The 20,407-nt window shown below is 44.3% G+C and overlaps 1 protein-coding gene across 1 annotated transcript in view; it reads left to right on the forward strand.

The window, feature by feature from the left end:
* The window catches only part of LOC133136157 (ras/Rap GTPase-activating protein SynGAP-like), an 87,568-nt gene that overhangs the window by 61,915 nt on the left and 5,246 nt on the right, over positions 1-20,407 (forward strand). The window contains exons 20-21 of the mRNA XM_061253408.1: positions 7,040-7,112; positions 9,309-9,370. Coding sequence (XP_061109392.1) covers positions 7,040-7,112; positions 9,309-9,370 — 135 coding nt within the window. The remainder of the gene's footprint in view (positions 1-7,039; positions 7,113-9,308; positions 9,371-20,407) is intronic.

The following is a 20,407-nucleotide window of genomic DNA, read 5'->3' on the forward strand; positions in this document are numbered from 1 at the left end:
TGAACAATGCGTTCGTATTACGCACACGACACCGAAGAAGGAGAGAATTGACTCTTTGGTGCTCCAAAGCAGCCATTTTTAGACATTTTAAGTCATGGATATGGATCTGAAAATGTCCGTCTTTGGGTAACTCGTCTGCGTAAGGGACGAAAGTTAAAACCTTTGTTACGAGTTCCACGAATCTCAAAAGGCGGGTTTTTTCGGGGTTTTTTTTGTTTGTTTTTGATTCACAGCTAAGAGGTGTACATGAGATGAACCAATGTCGGAACAGACCTCTGTGTCAGAGCTTGGTTGCCGCGGTAACCGAGCTTGGGCTTCTTCACAGTCGGTTTATTTTTTTATTTTTTCGCTACTGCTGGGGGAAAGAAACGAGGTGTTTTTTTTTTTTTTTTCATCAAGTGCTGAAAGTACAATAAAAGAAATGAGTCATAGTTTGAAGCCTGTCTCTCCGTGGCTAAAAGGAGATACCGCCTGCAGCTCTCTGTACTTGTTTTATTGCTCTGGGAAAAAGAACGCGAAAACAATGCAAAAGAAGAACAGTCAAACTCTCGCTTCTCTCAGTTTCTCGGTTGCCCATGTTTGTTCGGCGGTCTTGCTGCGAGCGCGCGTGTGTGTGTGTGTGTGCAAAGGCATGATGAATACACCTCTTTAAGAGTTTGACAATGGGAGCACTGGTGCAGAAACTGCACAGATTGGTGCCTGTATACCTGCTGACTGTGGCTGTGTTTCTGCTGGCAATGTTATAGTCAACGCACACACACACACACCCAAACTCGCACACTCACACACACGCCCACACACACACACACACTCTCTCTCTCTTTCTCTCTCACACACACACATCTGACCAGCGACAGCAGGAGACGGGACAGACAGGTGCATTCTGGGGGTTATTAAAGTGCATTTGGAGTAGCGATGCATTCTGCGACAAGACCATGCATTTACCGAAGAAGAAGAAGAAGAAGAAGAAGAAGAAGAAGAAGCAGCAGCATTGACTGATTCATTCTTGGTAGCCTTGGTACCCCCCCCCCGCATCCAAAACCTCCTATTTACATTAAATCACTCTGTGGTAGAGCAGCCATTTTGAAAGCATAATTTTGCATTGAAGCTGCCTTTGCCTGAGTATGAGTGGCATAAACCCACTGGAGACCATGGCTGTGCAACGCTAAGACAAGCAGATGGATGCCACGCGGCTAGCGACCGCTAGCTCTGCGGTGCGGTGGGCTGCAGTCGCCATGCAGCTGGATAGCGTTCAGGAACGGTGCTTTCTGGACATGTACCGCCATCCTCCGTTTTCTTTTTTTTTTTGCTCTCCCTTTTCCATCCACCACTCACGATTCAGGGGCACTCTGTAGCCATGGCAACAAGGGCAAAGCTGGCTGCTTTCAGTTGCCAGCGCGCCGCGGCTTCCAGGATCCGTGTCCATGGCAACCGCTCTCGCAATCACGAGACCCAGAATTCCGAACAGCCCACCCGACCACCCCCACACCCACCACGTTTTGAACGCAGCCACGCCGTCCTCAGATGAACCCCTCTTCTCTCTCTCTCTCTCTCACCCCCCAAAACGCACCACCCGCAACGCCACCGCAGACTCATGGGAAATTTCCTGCCAAGCGCCCCCCCCCCCCCCTTTTTTTTTTAGCCCTTTTCCTCTGCATTCTAGAAGTAACATTCTTTTTTAAAACCCAGAATCACGGCAGTCAGAGAGTTTCAAACCAACAACCCCCTGGAGAGCCTCGGCTGCAGTGGACGGGCTATGAGCTGATGACTCAAGTCCATAAGAATAGCTTATGGATATTATTTTTGTCAGTGAATGATGAACATACATCAGAAGGTTTGTACACTTCCTGATTCTTAGATTTAAAAGCACGCCTGCCTTCTCCACATCTCTTAGATGGCAGTAAAACATCCATTTATCAACAATATTAAATAATATCTCAACTGTACTGGAGACATACTTCTTCATATATATACTGTATATAGGATCTGATATGGTAAAGATAATTTATTGACAGAACGATGTTTATACATATGGCAAAAGGTGTGTTGTCTAAAGGGTGCAATAATGTCTGTGAGGAAGTTAAGTAGTTTATTAATGTTAAATGCTTTTTTGCTTTTAAGTGGATGTATATTTATAACTGACATATATTGATACACCACACAAGACACAAACATGGACCCACCACTCACTCTCTCACACACACACACACACACACACACACGGACTCACCACTCTCTCACTCTCACACACACACACGGACTCACCACTCTCTCTCTCTCACACACACACACATGCACCCACCACTCTCTCTCACATGAACACACACACACGGAGCCACCCCTCTCTCTCACACACACACACACACACTGAGCCACCCCTCTCTCTCTCTCACACACACACACACACAGTAGCTATTATATGAAGAAGTCACCAGACCTGAACATTTATTTCTCACCTTATTTTGAATGAAAAGTTATAGGCCTAGACTTACATTGAAGTATTACTGTTCATAATATAATTGCTGCAATATACATTTATTTATGCTGATGTGCATTGGGGTTGTCATTTCTCTCTTATTATATAGAATTTGTGTATGAAAGTGACTGAAAAGTATATTTGACATTCAAGTTATCAGAAATTATAAAGAATATGAGAATATTGTTTTACTTTTATATGTTTAAGGTGAGCTAGATTAGGCTGTCTGGTTGCCATATTTTGATATGTGTTCAATTTTGGTTGTTTTTGTTTTTTTAAGTCTTTTTGCAATCGCTCTCTAGGTTCACAGCAGCGAGGCCAACCAAACACTTTCTCTGTGTCTTCTCCAGCCTTTTTAAAGCTGTACTTTGCTGCCACACCAGGTCTGAGGTTGAGAAAACAGCTGCAATACAGCAGGGTTGATTCCCACCATGTTCCTGTTAACACTTTACTGAACTACAGGCTATATAGCCTACATTACACTGTCGTATTGTAAGCCTGCCTGTAGTCCTGTCAAAGTCCAGCCATGACAGAGCACTGCAGCTTGTGATGTCATAGTGCTGTCATGATGTGCGCAGCGGCCATTTTGTAGTGGTTCTTTAGAAAATCTGTTTTGGTAAAAAATATTTGGAACACATTATGACAGTGATATGACACTTGTACTACGCTGTCATAGCTGGTTATGCCAGGTGTTATGTCACGCATAAGACAATGTCATATTTAGGGCATATGTCCGAAGTGTTTTTCTTCAGCACATTTTCCTGAAACTTTGCCTATGTACAGTATGTGTGTTGCCTACACCTCTCCCTTAGGGAAATGCAATGTGCTGTGTTATATAGCAAATATTTGGGCTTTGTGGGAACTATGAAATGTAGTTTATTTCACAGCAAATGATTACAAATATCTATATATTGCAATATCTGAAAGTGGCGATACATTGTGTATTTGCCCATATACTGTGAAGTTGTGTAATAACTTGATAATATATTTTAACTTAATATATTGCAGTGTGTACATATTTCCTTAAGGGCTCCAGGGTTGTGGGTCACTTCTGTTTCAGTTCAGGAATTGAACTCATGAATTTGGTTAATGAATTGGAAAATAAATATCCATATTACATGAATTTCATTACATGAAATACATTAATAAATTAAATAATACATTAAATAATCATTCAATGAAATTAGATCCATGAATTGATTGAAATGTCAAGTCCAAGCTCCAAGGTCTATTCTTTAAGTGTTAACCTTTAACCAGAGGTGGAAAGTCCAAGGCATTCAGGAGGCATAAGTCCTTACAATACTACTCTTGAGACTTTATTTAATTTTTATATTTTATCTTTCCATAACTTTTACTACCTGAACTTGGATGTTTCCCCTCTAACTTCAGCTTTCCTGACCCTTAACCTCTGAGCTTTTGTCAATCGCAGCGGATACAAAATGGCGACACCCGTTACTGATCCGATGCTGCCAAGTTTCCTGCAGTGGAGTTACAACTCAGTTTTCTAACAGCAAAAAGTGTCGGTTGAGTTTTTTTTTTCTCTTTCTTTATTTTCTTCGTTTTGTTAGCTGCGTGATGCTGTGATGCTTTAACAACATTGTCAGTGGTTTGCAATATTCCTGCGAGCGTGGAAAAAAAAATGTCTCTGTACTTTGGATTCTTTCCTTCCTTAACTTGTGAAAGAACACAATCGCTGTAAAATCATTCACGGAATAAAACAGACCAATACCAATGTTTGAAAACCTCACCTGTGGATCCTTCTCATTATTTGTACTTGTAGCATTCACTATGTTGCTATATAACACATGTTACAGATGACAAAAGTGGCAGTGACGTTTGTTTTGAGTTTGATCTGGGCCAGAGAAAGGCATGTATGATGTCTTGTTGCCCAGACTCTAACTAGACTTATGTCTTTATTTTAGTGATTTGAATACTGCTGCTCTTATAGCTGTTGAATGATAAGCAATCCAAATTTTTACCAAAAAGCAATTGTATTGATGCTGCCAAGCAAACTAGTGACCTGAGGTTTTGGCTTCCTGTATCGGGCATTAAACATTGTGAAAAATGTATGTGCCACCGCCCATCTTCAATCTGCCGACAGTATGCCTCGAGCATACAGTAGAAGTATGGTAGTGTTATCCTTAATCTTTGAACATTTATTTGGGTTCTTCAGTGAGACTTGTCTTCAACCAGTAAGCATGGGCATACCAAGATTACGGACTTACACATGGATTTCTAATGATTTGGCCAAAATGGAGGGGCAATTTGAGATAAACAACCCATTCACAGCACCTGGTTGTATATTGAACACATATGTTGTATATTGAAATGGTTACATCATCACAACTAGCCATTCATTAAAAATAAATGGAAAAAATGCATTAAACCTTTGATTCAGAAAAGGCATTGTGCCCTGTTTTTGAATTGACTGTATAGTACTGGCTACAGAAACATACTTTATTTGTGATTTTATACACATTTTTTGCACTTCCTGCATATTTTTATTTTCTTCTTAATTCTTTATTTAACCAAGGGAGGTACATTGAGAACATGTTTCTCTTTGGAATGCCCCGGGAATGCCAGAGAGAACAGTTACAAGTTGGGAGAGAGAGAGAGAGAGAGAGAGAGTGCAGGGGTAAAGCCCCCCTGTGCCGTTTTTTTGGGTTAAGGGCCTTGCTCAAGGGCCCAACGGCAGAGTTCTTCCTTTTTCATTTAGGAACCTGACTTCATCTCTCCAGATGCAAGTCAGCATCCGTATGTGCCCACGGGGAACTAGATCCAGCAGCTCTACAGTTGCCAGCTAAGCAGCCCACCGCTATGCTACCCTGCCACCCCAGCCATGGCCACAGCTGAGCCGGAAGAAGAAAAAAACCTGATTGATCAGAGGCTGTGATGTCACTCAGAGAATCTAATAGCATGGTGCACAACGAGGATACCGACTCGAGCAGACAAGTTAATAGTGAGTGTAAACATCTCCACCATGCAGAACTGCGCTTTCAACACGAGAGCTTGGCGTGTGTAGGCCAAGCGGTTTGAGGGGGTTTTTAGAAGTTGGTATCGGTGTGTTAAGCGGTCTCGAAAGCCGCCAGGGCCCAGTGAGTGCTGTGCTGGCGTGTCACGGAAGACAGAGAACAGGCGACTGCCCCCGCCCACCCCCCCCATCACATCCCCCCCTTCCCCCGAGGCGGCAGACGCAGACACGATCAGGAATCAGGATGTGCATGGCTCATCTGAAGTCGCTTTTGAGGATGCCATCAAAGGGGGGGGGGGGGGGGCGTGAAAGAAAATCTGAAAACAGGAAAACGAAAGGGATCTAAAACGGAGCCTCTGAAATCCGGTCCCTGGAGGAATGGGGATTTCAGCTTCTGTGACACTCTATTTCTGTTTCATTCTGGAAGTGCGTGACGTAAATATGCTAATGTTGGATTTTTGTTGGATTAACAGCGACTAATCCAGAAGAGCTCAGGCCATGACTGCTGCTTGAGACATCAGCAAGCCCCGCCCCCTCTGGGTGCCAGTCAGTCAGCAAGCCCCGCCCCCTCTGGGTGCCAGTCAGTCAGCAAGCCCCGCCCCCCTGGGTGCCAGTGTCAGTCAGCAAGCCCCGCCCCCTCTGGGTGCCAGTCTCAGTCAGCAAGCCCCGCCCCCTCTGGGTGCCAGTCAGTCAGCAAGCCCCGCCCCCTCTGGGTGCCAGTCAGTCAGCAAGCCCCGCCCGCTCTGGGTGCCAGTCTCAGTCAGCAGCCCTGCCCCCTCTGGGTGCCAGTCAGTCAGCAAGCCCCGCCCCCTCTGGGTGCCAGTCAGTCAGCAAGCCCCGTCCCCTCTGGGTGCCAGTCAGTCAGCAAGCCCCGCCCCCTCTGGGTGCCAGTCTCAGTCAGCAGCCCTGCCCCCTCTGGGTGCCAGTCTCAGTCAGCAGCCCCGCCCCCTCTAGGTTCCAGTGTCAGTAATCAAGCCCCGCCCCCTCTGGGTGCCAGTGTCAGTCAGCAAACCCCGCCACCTGGGATGTGTTAAGTCGGATGCATTCTTACAGTGCGGGAGGAACATCACTAATGGAACAGTAATGCTGGCTATTGTATTAACCTCTCTCTCCCTCTTTCCCCCTCTCTTTCTCCCTCCCTCCGTCTTTATCTCTCTGCCTCCATATTTCCTCACCCTCTTTTTCTCTTTTCCTCTCCTTTCTCTTCTTCTTTCTCTCTCTCCCCCTCCCTCTCTGCCCCAGTGTGGATTGGGATGGGATGCGTGTGTACTAATACCTGTCTCTCTTGATCCTAGGCCAATGGTTGTCCCTCTTGGCCCTAGGCCAATGGCTGTCCCCCTTGGTCCTAGGCCAATGGTTGTGTCTCTTGGTCCTAGGCCAATGGTTGTGTCTCTTGGTCCTAGACCAATTGCTGTCTGTCTTGGTCCTAGGACAATAGTTGTCTCTTTTGGTCCAAGGTTAATGGCTGTGTATCTTGGTACTAGGCTAATGGCTGTCTCTTTTGGTCCAAGGCTAATGGCTGTCTCTCTTGGTCCTAGGCTAATGGCTGTCTCTTTTGGTCCAAGGCTAATGGCTGTCTCTCTTGGTCCTAGGCTAATGGCCGTGGAAGACGAATTGAGAGGAAGTGGCGTGCCTGAAATCAAACCCAGAATGTTCGCTGATCAGGTCTGTCCTCCTGTTTGTCCGTCTCTCCCAGTCTGTCTCTGTCTTCCTCTCGCTGTTTTTTTAAATATTATTTTTGGAGACCTTCTGCTGTGTCTGCTGCCTCTTTCTCCTGGTGCGACTGCCTGTGTGCGTGTGTGTGTGTGTGTGTGTGTGTGCGTGCAAGTTTGTCCATCTTGTCCGACCACCCAAAACCGTCTCTCTGTCCCTGTCTGACATTACATCCTTCCATCCGCCCGTCTGACCGTGCCTGTGAGTGTACGTGTCTCTCCTATGTCTCTCCTATCAGACTGGAGTCTGGGGTCTGGGGGGGGTCAAACACCTCATCACTGCTGAGGGAAGGCCAAGGCCAAGGCCAAGGCTGTATCTCGATTCCTTTGTGCCTTTCTTGTAATGATTTTGTCTATCCTTTCCAAAAACTGGGTTTTAAAGACTTAAAGACTAAAAGTTTTAAGACTAAGAGTCAACAACAAGTGTGTTGTAAGCAGTGTGTTTATATATGACACTACACTGTGAGTATGTACCTGTGTGTGTGTGTGTGTGTGTGTGTGTGAGAGAGAGAGAGAGAGAGAATGTCCAGACTAAAACCAGATGATTGTATGGACCTTTATTACCCTTAGTTCTGTTCAAATTTTTTACAATTATCTATTTGCACAAAGACCTAAAGTCCAGGATTAGAACCTGTTGCTGAGTGATTCATTATTTTCGTATTATACCCTTGTCTGGGTGAATATTCGATTCTGATTGGATGCTAGGTGGTGATTAAATTTGTAAAATTGTTCAACGTTTGGCAGGTAGTCCAGGTCAAGTTTAATCACCTTTCTAAGTTCATATTCTACTTACGGTTTGCTGCAACGAGAGACCCAAGCAAGCCAGAGGAGCCTTGTTCTTCCTCGTTAAACACTGTCTAATGCCAGTTGATACGACCACCTCGTTGTCAATTATTCCTTACTTATTCATAATTTCATAATTCAGATTTTCTGTGGATTCTCTATCGATATAGACTGAGACTTGATGCTTTCATGTCATTTTGGAAAGCAGATTTATCCAGACGAGTGTTTAAAACTCCTGCGAGGTGTTATCCACCACAGAGGACAGTGAGTTTTGATCTCCCTGTACTTGAATTCTCTCCGTTCCGTGTACATCCTGTAAAATTAGACACTGACCATTCCCACCCTGTGTCTTATGACATCCCCTGGTTCCGTGTCTGTTTTCAGTTCCGCACTATTTCTGTTATGATTGGATGTGTTGGCGTGCCTTTTCATATTTTTATGTGCAAGTGCAAGTGTGCTTTTTTTGTTTTATTGTATGTGAGCTTTGTTTTTTGCATGTCTGTGAAGTCGGTATGTTTTTTCATATGCCTGTGAGCTGTGTTTTTTTATTTGTCTCTGAGGTCAGTTTGTTTTTTGTCTGTGAGCTCGTTTTGTTATTTAATGTGTCGGTGACCTCGGTTTGTTTTTTATGAGTGTGTGAGAGCTGAGTTTGTCTTTTGAACTGTCTGTTGTGCTTGTTCGCGTCTTAGGTGGCTGTTTCCCTGTCTTCTCTCTCTCCGTTTCTCCTTTCTATCTTTCTCTCTGTTGGTGTTTACACATCTCTCTCCCTCTCTCTCTCTCGTCTGTTACCTGAGAGAACGCTCCATGTGTGAACACCCGCGTGCGTGCAGCCTCACCTCGGCATGTCTTTCCACCATGACCTCTGACACTTGACCTCTGACACCTCTGACCAGAGAGAGAGAGACTGAGGGGAATCATCCGACCGCAGTGTTCTTAGCCAGCCGCATGCGGGACTGCATGCGCCGGGGGGGGGGGGGGGGGGGGGGGGGGGGGGGTGGCCCGCTTTTTTCACTCCGCACCTGTCACCTGACGCCCTCAGCCTCATTCCCACAAGCCCATTCTCCTCCGTGGCATGGCTGCTTTCTGATTGGCCGGCACACCGGCTCGTTTTTGGGGGGCTGGGCTGCGGCATGGTGGTGATGCTACTGCTGCATCCTCAAGTGAGCGTGTGCGGCTTCGGTGCGCGTCGTCTTTGTGCGTGCGTTTTTATGTGCGCGTGTGTGTGCGTGCTTTCCGCTGCGTAATTTAACAGCCCACACACCCCCCCCGTCCCCCGTCCCCCACCCCCCTACACAGACATGCCCCCCCCCCCCCCTTCCTCTTGTCTTTCCTCTTTGTGTTGACGAGATACGGTGATTTCTCTTAGGGGAAGCCTCAGTCCATCCTAGTGCAGCCCCGATTCGCGCCCGTCCCGTCCCGAATACAAAGGTAATACCCAGTGAGTCCTCCTGTGATCCCCCCCCCCCCCCCCATGCCGCCGCAAGCTCAACGCACACACACACGCAGCCATGTCTGTCCCCACAGTCCCACCACACACTCCCGCCACACACCGACTCTCACTCACACACGCCAACCAGCCGAGCCGAACCGACCGAACCGACCGGACCAGGACATGCTTCTGGTTTAGATCCTGTCCTGTGAAGCTCTAGAATCGATCTTTGTAGAACGTATTCCAAGAACTCTGCAAAAACGGTTGCACTAAACTTTTGACATTCTTTTTTTCTGGATTTTTTTTTTTTTAGCTATTTGAAAAAAATATCTATATTTATTTTTTGGGATATGGGAGTCGAAAGTTAATTCCAAATCTACTGGTTGGGGAGCTCAGGCTGGGGGTGGGGAGGTCTGAACACGGAAAAAAAGACCCTGACCATCACACAGACTGTGGCACCGACTCCAGTGAAGACAGACAGATGCGGAGACTTCCATAATGCTGTGCAACGTGCAGTTAAGTGAGTTAAGCTCAGACATTAGTGTTCCAGTTACTCAGTGTTGCTCCAATTTCTTGTTTTTTGGAGCATTCTTACAGATATATTAGATATATAGATTTAAACGCCGTGCTATGCAAACTCTCCATCTGTCTTCCATTTGTCTATTTCTTTCCTGGCATAAACGGGGGTTTAAAAAAAATTCAGTACATATACTCCTCCAGTACACATATTCTTACATCTAATTCTCTTACACACACACACATATGCGCAAATTCACACACAATCGCACACACATACACACACACACACACACAGCTGACACAACTGGGCCCTCCAAAACTGACAGTACTGTCTTCTTGAACGACTGACTGACAGAAGCCAATGTGTACATGCACTCACAAACAGACACATCATACATACACACACAATCTCACATACACATACGTACACACAATCACACGCACACAATTACACACACACACACACACACACACACAAAGTTACGTTTCAAAGTTACGTGAGGTCCTATAGAAACTCAGTGACTTTGGAGCAGCTTACTTCTCTGATAACAAAACATTTAACCCTCCAGGATCTCAGACAGATTCATCTTTCCTCCAGTCAGCACTAGCTCTCTCCTGTAGTACTGTGTGAGGCCTGTAGGGGGTAAAATAAGTCACTGGCTCTCCTGCAGTACTGTGTGTGGGTGTTGTGTGTAGAGTAATCACCGGTTCCCTTGTACTACTGTGTCTGGACTCTAGGGGGTAAAATAGTCACTCGCTCTCCTGTAGTACTGTGTGTGGACTATAGGGTGTAAAATAGTCACTGGCTCTCCTGTAGTACAGTGTGTGGAAGTAGGATGTAAAATAGTCACTGGCTCTCCTGTAGTATCATATGTGGCCTGTAGAGTGTAATATAGTACCTGGCTTTCCTGTAGTACAGTGTCTGGGTGTAGGATTTAAAATAGTCACTGGCTCTCCAGTAGTACTGTGTGTAGCTCTAAAGAAATGCAAGAAAACAAGGTGACAATGACAGTTCACATTTCTTGTAATAATAAACTGTGTTACTCCCTTTGTTACCCATGCTGGCTTGTAGCTGTGTTCCCACAAACACCTAGATAATTTATTTATATATGTATTAGTGATTCAATCTGTAATGCAGAACCATAGGACAAAATAAAGTCTCAATTTAATGTGTGCTAACAGACACATTTGAGTCTGGTGTTTGTGGAAGCCATTTCGGGCAGCGTTTCCCAACATATTTCCTTCGCCGAGCAACGTACTGATGTTGACGGGGTGTCAGCAGTAGGCCTAAATGCTATTTCGGGGTTTTAATTAAGCGGTGTGTATTTAAGTTACTTTCATGGGATTACTTGTGAATGGGATTTGTTCATTTCTGGGGTTTTTGAAAATATTATTCATTTGAACTTTGACATTTTTTTAAAAGTATTTTTCAGACGTCACACCTGACCTCGCCTAATGGCACACCAGTTGGGAAACGCTAGTTTTGAGTCACTGATAGTGAGTGAGTCTGCAAACAAAAGACTTCTGATTTAGGATAACCCCTCTCTCTTACCCCCCTGGGCTTACCCTGATCCCAGGTAAGGTGAATTATGGGAAATCTCCGTATCTAAAACACAATTCCCTCCCCTCATCCTACCGGGACCCTGTGTTTACTTTGTTTTGTGTCTTCGTCGTTTGTGTTTGTTTATGTTGTGTGTGCATGTGTGTGTATGTATGCAACTGATGCCCAATGTTTGTACAGTATATCTACAATGTGAAGGTAATCCATTTCTGTTTGTGTCTGTGTCACACTCAAACCTAAAAGTGAAATTCTGTCCGTGGAGACTGAGCTAAATTAACTGACATGAGACAGGAAGATTTGGCTGAGAGTTCATCTGTCTGTCTGTTTGTCTGATTGTCTGTAACTAATTTGCACTGCATGACCCCACACTGTGACTGAATCAGGACTCATAGCTATGTCTGTGCTTCAGTGTTTCAAATACTATCTGGTTTTTGATTCAGTGCAGAGTTTGATGCAGTGCTTAGTTTAGTGTCACTGTCACTGGAATGTGCTGGATAATCTGTGATTGATAATCTCAGTGCATAGGTTAGATCATTTCAAGGGTGTGTAAACTGTTGGGTGGATAATCTAAGTGTGTGTAGGTTGGATAATATCAGAGTGCATAGGTTGGATAATCTCAGCATGTGTATGTTGAATAATCTGTTTTGGTTTGATAATCTGAGAGTACATATGTTGGATAATTTCAGAGCGTAGGCTAGATAATAGAGTGTGTAGGTTGGATAATCTGAGATTATGTAGGTTGGATAATCTCACAGTGCATAGGTTCATAATCTCAGAGTATGTAGACTGGATAATTGTGTAGGTTGGACAATCTCAAGAGTGTGCAGTTCTGATAATCTCAGAATGCGAAGGCTGAATAATCTCAAGGTGTGTATGTTGGATAATATGAGACTGCGTGGCTTGGATGCATGGGCTGAATATCTGTGCCGATTGGATGATCTGAAAGTTTGATAATCTCAAAGTGTGTATGTTTGATAATCTAAGAATATGTTGTTTGGATCATTCCAGAATGCATAGCTTCAATATTCTGCATGTTGGCTGGATAATCTGAGAGTATGTAGGTTGAATAATCTCAAAGTGTGTAGGTTGGAAAATCTCTGAATGTTTAGGTTGTACAATCTCAGAATACGTAGGTTGGATAATCTGAGAGAATGCAGGTTGGGTAATTTCAGTGTGTAGGTTGGATAATCTGAGATTACATAGGTTGGATTATCTCACTGTGTAGGTCTTGGATAATATTAAGGTGCGTAATTCGGATAATGTGCTTGGATTGTTTCACTGTGTGTAGGTTTTTTGTTGCAGTGTAAATTGGGCAGTCTCTCTGTATCAGACTCCAGGGCATTTCATCTTGAAGTCGTTTCAGAGGTTAAAGCCATATCTAAATGATGTTTGCAGTTTCGGTCACTGTCCAACTCATATTGTAAGTAATTGTGCATGTCCAGGTTATGGACCGATTGTTATTGGCTTGATTGTGCCAGTTCGTTTGCAGTGGTGCATATAGGTTTTGTGCCAGATTTACACATTTTTTGGGAGTGCACACACTAGCATCTGGTGTAAAAATAGACAAATGTTCACTGCTGAATAGGCACACCAATTGCCTGGTCTCTGCCTCGGTCTCCCCCTGCTGATGTGGAGGTACCATTGTAATGTTGTTATCCTAGATCCTATAGCTTATGCAGGGTGTTGTTTTGGTATGAAGTGAGCTTTTAATTGAGTTGGTTGTAGCTATTAGTTAGGACAGGTAGATTATTTTAAAGATATCTGTTTCTGCTGATGGTAAGGCAGTTTTATTATATTGTTGTTGGTATTGTATTAATACCATATAGCCTACTATGATAGGATGTGTCTTCATTCTTAAATGAAGACCGACAAGTTTACCAACAAATTAGGCTAGGTTTAGAAACGATGATGACAATGCAATTAGACTAAACATTAACTACGCAATGCAGTAAATATTCTTTGTAAGATTACAAAATCATTATAAAATTTAATAACAGTATCCGTTGAGAGCAGAAAAATGCACGGCTACCAGCAAACAACGCTAGTGCTTTGAAAACCCCAGGACTGGTGTTAGGTGACTTCCCTCGACTGTACACCCAGCTACTGTCACACTTCCCCATGTTCCTTTGGTTGGGTGCTTCATCCTGTGTTGCGGCGGCAGCAACAGTGGGATGCCCATGGCAAGCCATTTTAACATTTAATCATTTTTCTTGATCTCAAAATTCATGTAAATTTTGATATCCATTTTTCGAAAAATTTGATAACAGCTTTTCGTAATTTTGATATAAAATCTTTGGTTCCCGTCAGAGAGGAAAGATTGTTTATAGCTAGCAAGTATGTAGGCTAGTTTGTTAGCAATCAGCTAGTGAGCCAGTATAGTACTAGCAAGCATCAGTAATCAGGACACCCTACCAAACCAAACCCACAGAATGATGCATTTGACAAAATGAACAGTTTGCGAAGCATGTGTTAGATGCGGTTGGTCGATGCGTAAAAGAGAATGAGTACAATTTAAACACCAGCAATGGCCGTCATGAACGGATAACCTCCTATTCGGTTATTCTGCCCCGCCGCAAAAGAATACCCAGCATGCACTGGGCCTGCTTAGAAACTCCCAGGCCAGCCTGAGGCATTGTATTTCATTTTCATCTTGAGTTTCCCTTTCACGAAAAGTACAGGTCTAGAGAAGCTAAATCAATCACTCTACGACTACCTTAATTCAGCCATCTTACCTGTCCATCAGTAGAGACAGATGTGCATTCCTCCCCCCAATCAGTGATTGATGTCTATAGGGTGTGGGCTGTTGTGGGTAGGAGAAGAGGAAGAGGCTATTGTCTGAAGGTATTTTTGTAATGTTTTTGTGACTTGTTGTGTAACCTATTTGTAGTCTGTTAGGCTGTAAGCCATTCTGTCATTCCCAAATCTGGTTCTGACTGAGAAGAGAAGGCTCCAAATGGCCGAGCCAGTCCAGCTCCTGCCAGCCATCAAAACAAACACAAAAATCCAGAGGGATTATGGGTACTGAAATCATGAATAACAATAATGTGAAGAACAGCCACCTTGCACTGACCGTTTCCACCATTTGACCCACTTTAGCCGGTTTATGGTCCTCACCACTGATTAATAAACTGCCAAGTGCTTTTTTGCTAATATGTGACTGTATTTTTAATGATTTTATTTATTTTTATTTTGAGTATAGAAAGGCAGATTTTTGTAAGGGTTATTTCCTTTGCCTTTGCTGTGCAGAACAGCTGAGTCTGTGTATTAGGAGTGGGATGCAACCCAGTGGCAGCTGATGAGCTCAAAATGGAGGACGCAGAAAACTTCCCCTTGAACTGGTTATTGGTCTTTAACTGTGTTCAATCATTTTCCTCCATTAACAAGTTTGCCGGCAATCCGTTGTGTAAATGCACAGCTTCTTAGTTAATACCATGTTAGGGAAAGTACCCTACCCTGTTAACTACCCTGTTAACTACCTTGTTGCTGTAAAGCAGGGGTCACCAACACGGTGCCCGCGGGCACCAGGTCGCCCCCAAGGACCACATGAGTCGCCCGCAGGCCTGTTCTAAAAATAGCACAACTCACTAGTGAGCTGCATCTAAAATTTAATTTTATTCTGTTGCTATTTTTTTTTTTAATCACACTTGCATTTATATAGATTTAAAAATGACAATATCTTAAATATATGTTTATTATACATGAAGTTTAGATAAGTTTAGGTGAACTCTGACCTACTCTAGTTCAAAGGTCAGTATTGTGCGCGTGACAAAACAAACTGGTAGCCCTTAGTATGACTCAGTACCCATGAAGTAGCTCTCAGTTTCAAAAAGGTTGGTGACCCCTGCTGTAAAGGCTATCTAACCTGCGCTTCAAGATTGTTTAAATTACATTAAAATATAATGACATGGCAATTTGCATATTGTAGATCTTTGCCAAGAATATTCACATAGTGTGAATTCGGTAAAAAAGAAGAAGAAGAAGAAGAAGAAGAAGAAGAAGAAGAAAAGAGTATCTACACATATCCACAATTTTCAATAACGTTGATTTAAATATGCACAATTTTGTGCGCAAATCAGAGTTTTATTACCAAACTGAGAACTGGTTACACGTGATTGTATTGAGTACTTGGTCCTATTGTTAATGAAGGGAAATTATTTAAAAGAAGACCACTAATCGAGACCAATAATTAGTTTAGGGGGATGTTTCCGACCTCCCCTATTTGAGCTCAGCAGCCTTGTGCAGACTTGTTGTAGGGTTCTTAAGGAGGCATCGAATGATCCAACAAGCGTCATTGAATTCGATCATGGCCAGTACAGCTTCACTTTAAAGTTGGAAGTTTTGAGTGACACCCCCGCCACCAACCGCCCCCCATCAAAACATAAGTTAAAAATTATTGGTGAAACAACAACTCCCTGAGTTTTCCTGTTACACACTTGAATGTAAATAGAAAATTATTCCTCCCCATGCGAGTTGATGTGTGCTGAAAGTTCTGCACAAAATGGCTGCCAAACTTATGTGGAAGCTAGAAGCTACACATTGATACCTGTCAGCCCATATTATGGCTTGCCCATGTGAAATCCCCTGTGTATTTAGGAAATTTACATCAAGCAACAAAATATCTACAAATGTCAAAAGCATTGTCTGTTTAGTACAATTAATTGATTGGCGTATGTTTTAGTTAGCTAAACGACTATCCTGTTAGCAAGTAGCTAACTAGCCTAGCTATCTATGCAGTTATGTTGTTGATGTGTTAGTTACAGTTAGCATGTCAGCTAAAGTCCAAAATTGTTTTTGTATATTTATATGGGCTCGCCAGCTTTGAAATATGAAAAGCTGTCTTTCGTCGATATTTCACTTTAGTATGAAACAAGTAAATTTGTGGAGCTTACCCCATTTTATATGCGTCGAGTAGCAACATCAGTTATTTCCAGCGACCGTTAATCACACCGATCACTCGCTCCCATTTGACCTCGCTGAAATGAATAGTTTTGAAGTACACACTAACTATGGAGGATAAGAGCTAGATAAAAGAGAGTCGGCTACTATTGTCAAATTGTCTCTGTCTTTTTTGAGGTGACAAGCTGTTTTCGAGTTTAGGTTAGCAATAAATGGAAGAACTATTTTCAAATTATCTACTGCGTAGAAATACAGCAAGCCGCAGTTTGGCCACTTTAATGCACGAGCCCATGTGAATGTGTTATCGTGCTCAAGCATACATCACTTAGATTGAATAACAGAACTAGTCTCCGGATCTTCTTTATCTTTTTCTAGGGAATAAAACGACGAAAATGCATCGGGTGTTAAAAAAATCTCTTTTATCGATCTATTATCCTCGGTAGTAAGCATGTGCTTTACAACTATTAATTTCGGCTAGGTCACAATATTGGATGTGAGTGAATGGAAGGTGCACAAATTTGAGGATATGGCGATAGCGTTAACGGGGATGGCTGATGTTGTTAATATTCACTCTCTGCAAATAAAATGGGGGTAAGGTTAAGCTCGACAACATTACTTATTACATATTAGTGTTGTACCAAAGTGAAATATCACTTTCAGGGGTTGACAGGTTGACACATTGGCTTGTCCCCCTTTTAAAATCCTGAAAGACGCGAAGTAAACGCAGTCCTCTGTTCGCGCCAAAGTTAGAGCTCCCTGACCCAGGGAGTCGGTCTCCTGGACATTCGATGCAAAAAAAAAAACATGTGTTTGAAGGTACTGTATCTGTAGGTCGTCTTTTGGCAGAATGAACCTAACTGCTCTTTCTCCCACTGCTCCCATACAGACGTCACTGAACTGGACGGGACATGACCACTTGCACAATTAGTTAATAGCTGACAACAGACTGGTACTGGCAATGACGTTACCCTCCGCTACACATAGGTAAGAATAGAGTAAAAAAAAAAAAAAAAGTCCAAATCAAAGCTTTGGCCCAATCCGCCAATCTCAAATTTACCAGCCAATCCCCAGCCCACCTCCCAACCCTCACACACCCCCCCTCCCCCCTCCAATCGACAAAAAAGCAGGAATCACCTTTAGCCGTGATTGTGGAATTTCTGATTGGCGGCCAGGACGCTGGTTTGATTTGATTTGATTACATTTCATTTGTTTTGTTTTGATTTCATTTGATTAAATTTGATTTGTTTTGATTTGATTCCGGATTCCGTCATATCGCATATCGTTTTTGGCACGCTTGACGTCTGTTAAACGCCTCTTTTATCACTTATCAGTTTAACGGCGTTCGTGTCCGCCGTTTGGGGGGTACAATGTTAGATAAGACGACCCTTCTTTCTTTTTCTTTTCCCCCCCTAAACTGAACTTGCCTGCCCATGCATGTATAAGGCCTGTGTTAATAGCCCTTAGCTACTGTAGTGCCTGCTGTTGTATCTGCATGCGACTGTGTGGCCACTCTGAAGGCCCATCTCAGAGTGAAAGGATCCCTGTGGGGTACACCCACCCCCACCCCCCGACAGAGAACACAAGCCACATTCTACAGATGCATCGTTTCATTTCCATTTTCCCAAGCCAGTCTGTTGCTGTGCTTATAGCTTATAGAGAGTTACTGTACAGGAGAGTTACTGCTACTGCGATGACTGCTTTTGTTTGACAATGTGACACGCCCACCCTCCCACAAACCCCCTACCCTCCAGTGCCTGAGACTAGAGCTCCCCAACCCTGGTCCTGGAGAGCCACAGTGTGGCTGGTTTTAAAGTCAGTCATCGGCTCAGACCCAAATAAACCGGCCTGATTACGCTAACCCTGATCGATGGCCGTGACTGATCAATTAAGAGCGGAATAACAGCAGAAAACCAGCAGACCCTGCGGCCCTCCACAACCGCACCTTCGAGATTTCTGACCTCCAGTCCTTGAACTTTCAGACTCATAACTCACATTTTGACGCCCCTTAAGACTCCCTTGACCCCCCCCCCCCTCCAACCAGCACCCCCCCACCCCCGCCCCACCTCACCCCCCTCCAATGACTTGCTGGACCCCCCCAGGACTCTGTCTGCCTCCGACTCACGCCACTGCTGCAGCCACAGACGGGAACAGGGCCAGAAGTGCACCCTGTGACCCCGGCCCCCAGTTTTAACCCCGTCCTGTTCCCTCTTCCACCTCTGTCCCCCCTTTCCTCTCCCTCTCCTTTTTCCTTTACTCTGTCTCTCCCTCCCTCTCTCTTTCTCTGTTTTGTAACCCATTTTATCTTTCCTTCTGTCTTTCTTTCCATTGCTCCTCCGCACCCCTCACGTCTTTCTTCTTCTTCCTCCCTTTATTTCTTCGTTCTCTTCCTCCTTACTCCTCTTCCTTCTGTTTGTCTCCTCGTTCTTCCTCTCGACTCCTTCCCTCCCTCTGCCTGATCCTTCCCTTTTTCCTCCCTCCCTCCCTCCCTCCCTCCCTCCCTCTCTCTGTCTCGATAGGAAGAACAGTATTCCTCCCTGGGTCCAGCAGACCCCGGTGTAATGTGTGGAGGAGTTGGAGAGGGAGGAGTGGAGGGCCTGGCAGCCGGCTCTGGGGTCTCGTCCTTGGGCGTCTCCTCCACCAGCTCCCCCTGGAACGGGGCTCTCCCTCCCCTCCCCCCTCCCCGCCTGCACCTCAATCAGAACGGAGAGCTCCGTGGCAACCAAGGGCCCTCCACGGCGACTGGAACCTCGGCAACGGCAGCGTCCGCACCGGCCGTGGCGGGAGGGACAGTGGCTCAATAACAACGCCTGATCCGGAGAGAGACCAATCAGAGAGAGCGCACGCAGAAAGAAAGAAAAAAAAAACTTCGGCATGATTTCCTGCCCTTCCTCTACCCCCCCTTAATTCCGAAAAAAAATTCCCATATTTTATCTTTTTTTTCCCCCATGGAGACCGAAAAATGTCACATTCTTTACTGCCAAAGACAGAGAGAGGGGGTGTCATAAGAGGGGGGAGCACTCCCCCACACACGCTCGCACACACTCCGCACACACTCCGCACCCATTATACACTCACTATACACACATATCTCAAAAGGGCTTTAAAAAACCACCTGTTCCCAACACTTGTTTTTTTTGAATGGTCAGATGGGCTCTGCTCAGAGTCCTAAGGACAGGAAATGGGCTCTTCTCTGTAGATTTCCCAGCATTCTCGCATCAGCTACCAGAGAGGATTAGGGAAACATGGCACCGCCCCACCAACTACACCGTAGGGTAACCTTTGCTTCTTCTGTTCTGGGAGATTTCTCGTCTTCAAGTAGGTTACACATCTCAAACAGGACGAGGCAGCAAAAGTCATTTCAAGGTCGTTCGAAAATAATCAGAAAAGTGTGCACATTTCCCATAATTCCCTGGGCCCAGAAGGGACTGCCCATTTCCTGTCCCGCTCAGGACAGATGTGGAATCCCATTGGTCGGTGACGTGGTCACACGGTTTGGCTCTCAGTGCCTTTGAGTATCCTAAACAACACGTTGGGCCAGTGGTGCATTTTCTAACTATCTCCAGCAGAGGGTGCCACCGCCCTGTTCTGATTCCCCCATGACACACCGATCCACCATTGTGTAGTGCTTTCAAGGCGCCTATATATATATTAAATCTTTAAAAATGCAATATATGTTGGAATTCATGCAATGAAAGGAAATATATTTTTAATGCATGTCAGAAAATATATTGCATATATTAGAAAACATATATTCCCCACTTCTTAAATTGCTTGTGACCTAAAATATACCTACATTATAATTTCATAAATTGCACATATGAACATATAGCCATAAATTATATATTTTGTAATATACGCTATATATATCGGCATGTATTAAAAAATGTTTACCTCATGTTCTTATTAACATTTTACCATATATTGACAAATAGCTGAGTTTTTAAGGGTTCTGTGTGATCGTCTTTCCACAATGACTACCGGACTGGACTGCAGTGACTCTAATGGACTGGACAAAGCTTTCTCCTCTCAATGTCAGAACCAAGGTTATATCAAACCTGTG

Source organism: Conger conger, chromosome 9 (genome assembly GCF_963514075.1).
Source record: "Conger conger chromosome 9, fConCon1.1, whole genome shotgun sequence".
In the NCBI taxonomy this organism is placed as follows: domain Eukaryota; kingdom Metazoa; phylum Chordata; class Actinopteri; order Anguilliformes; family Congridae; genus Conger; species Conger conger.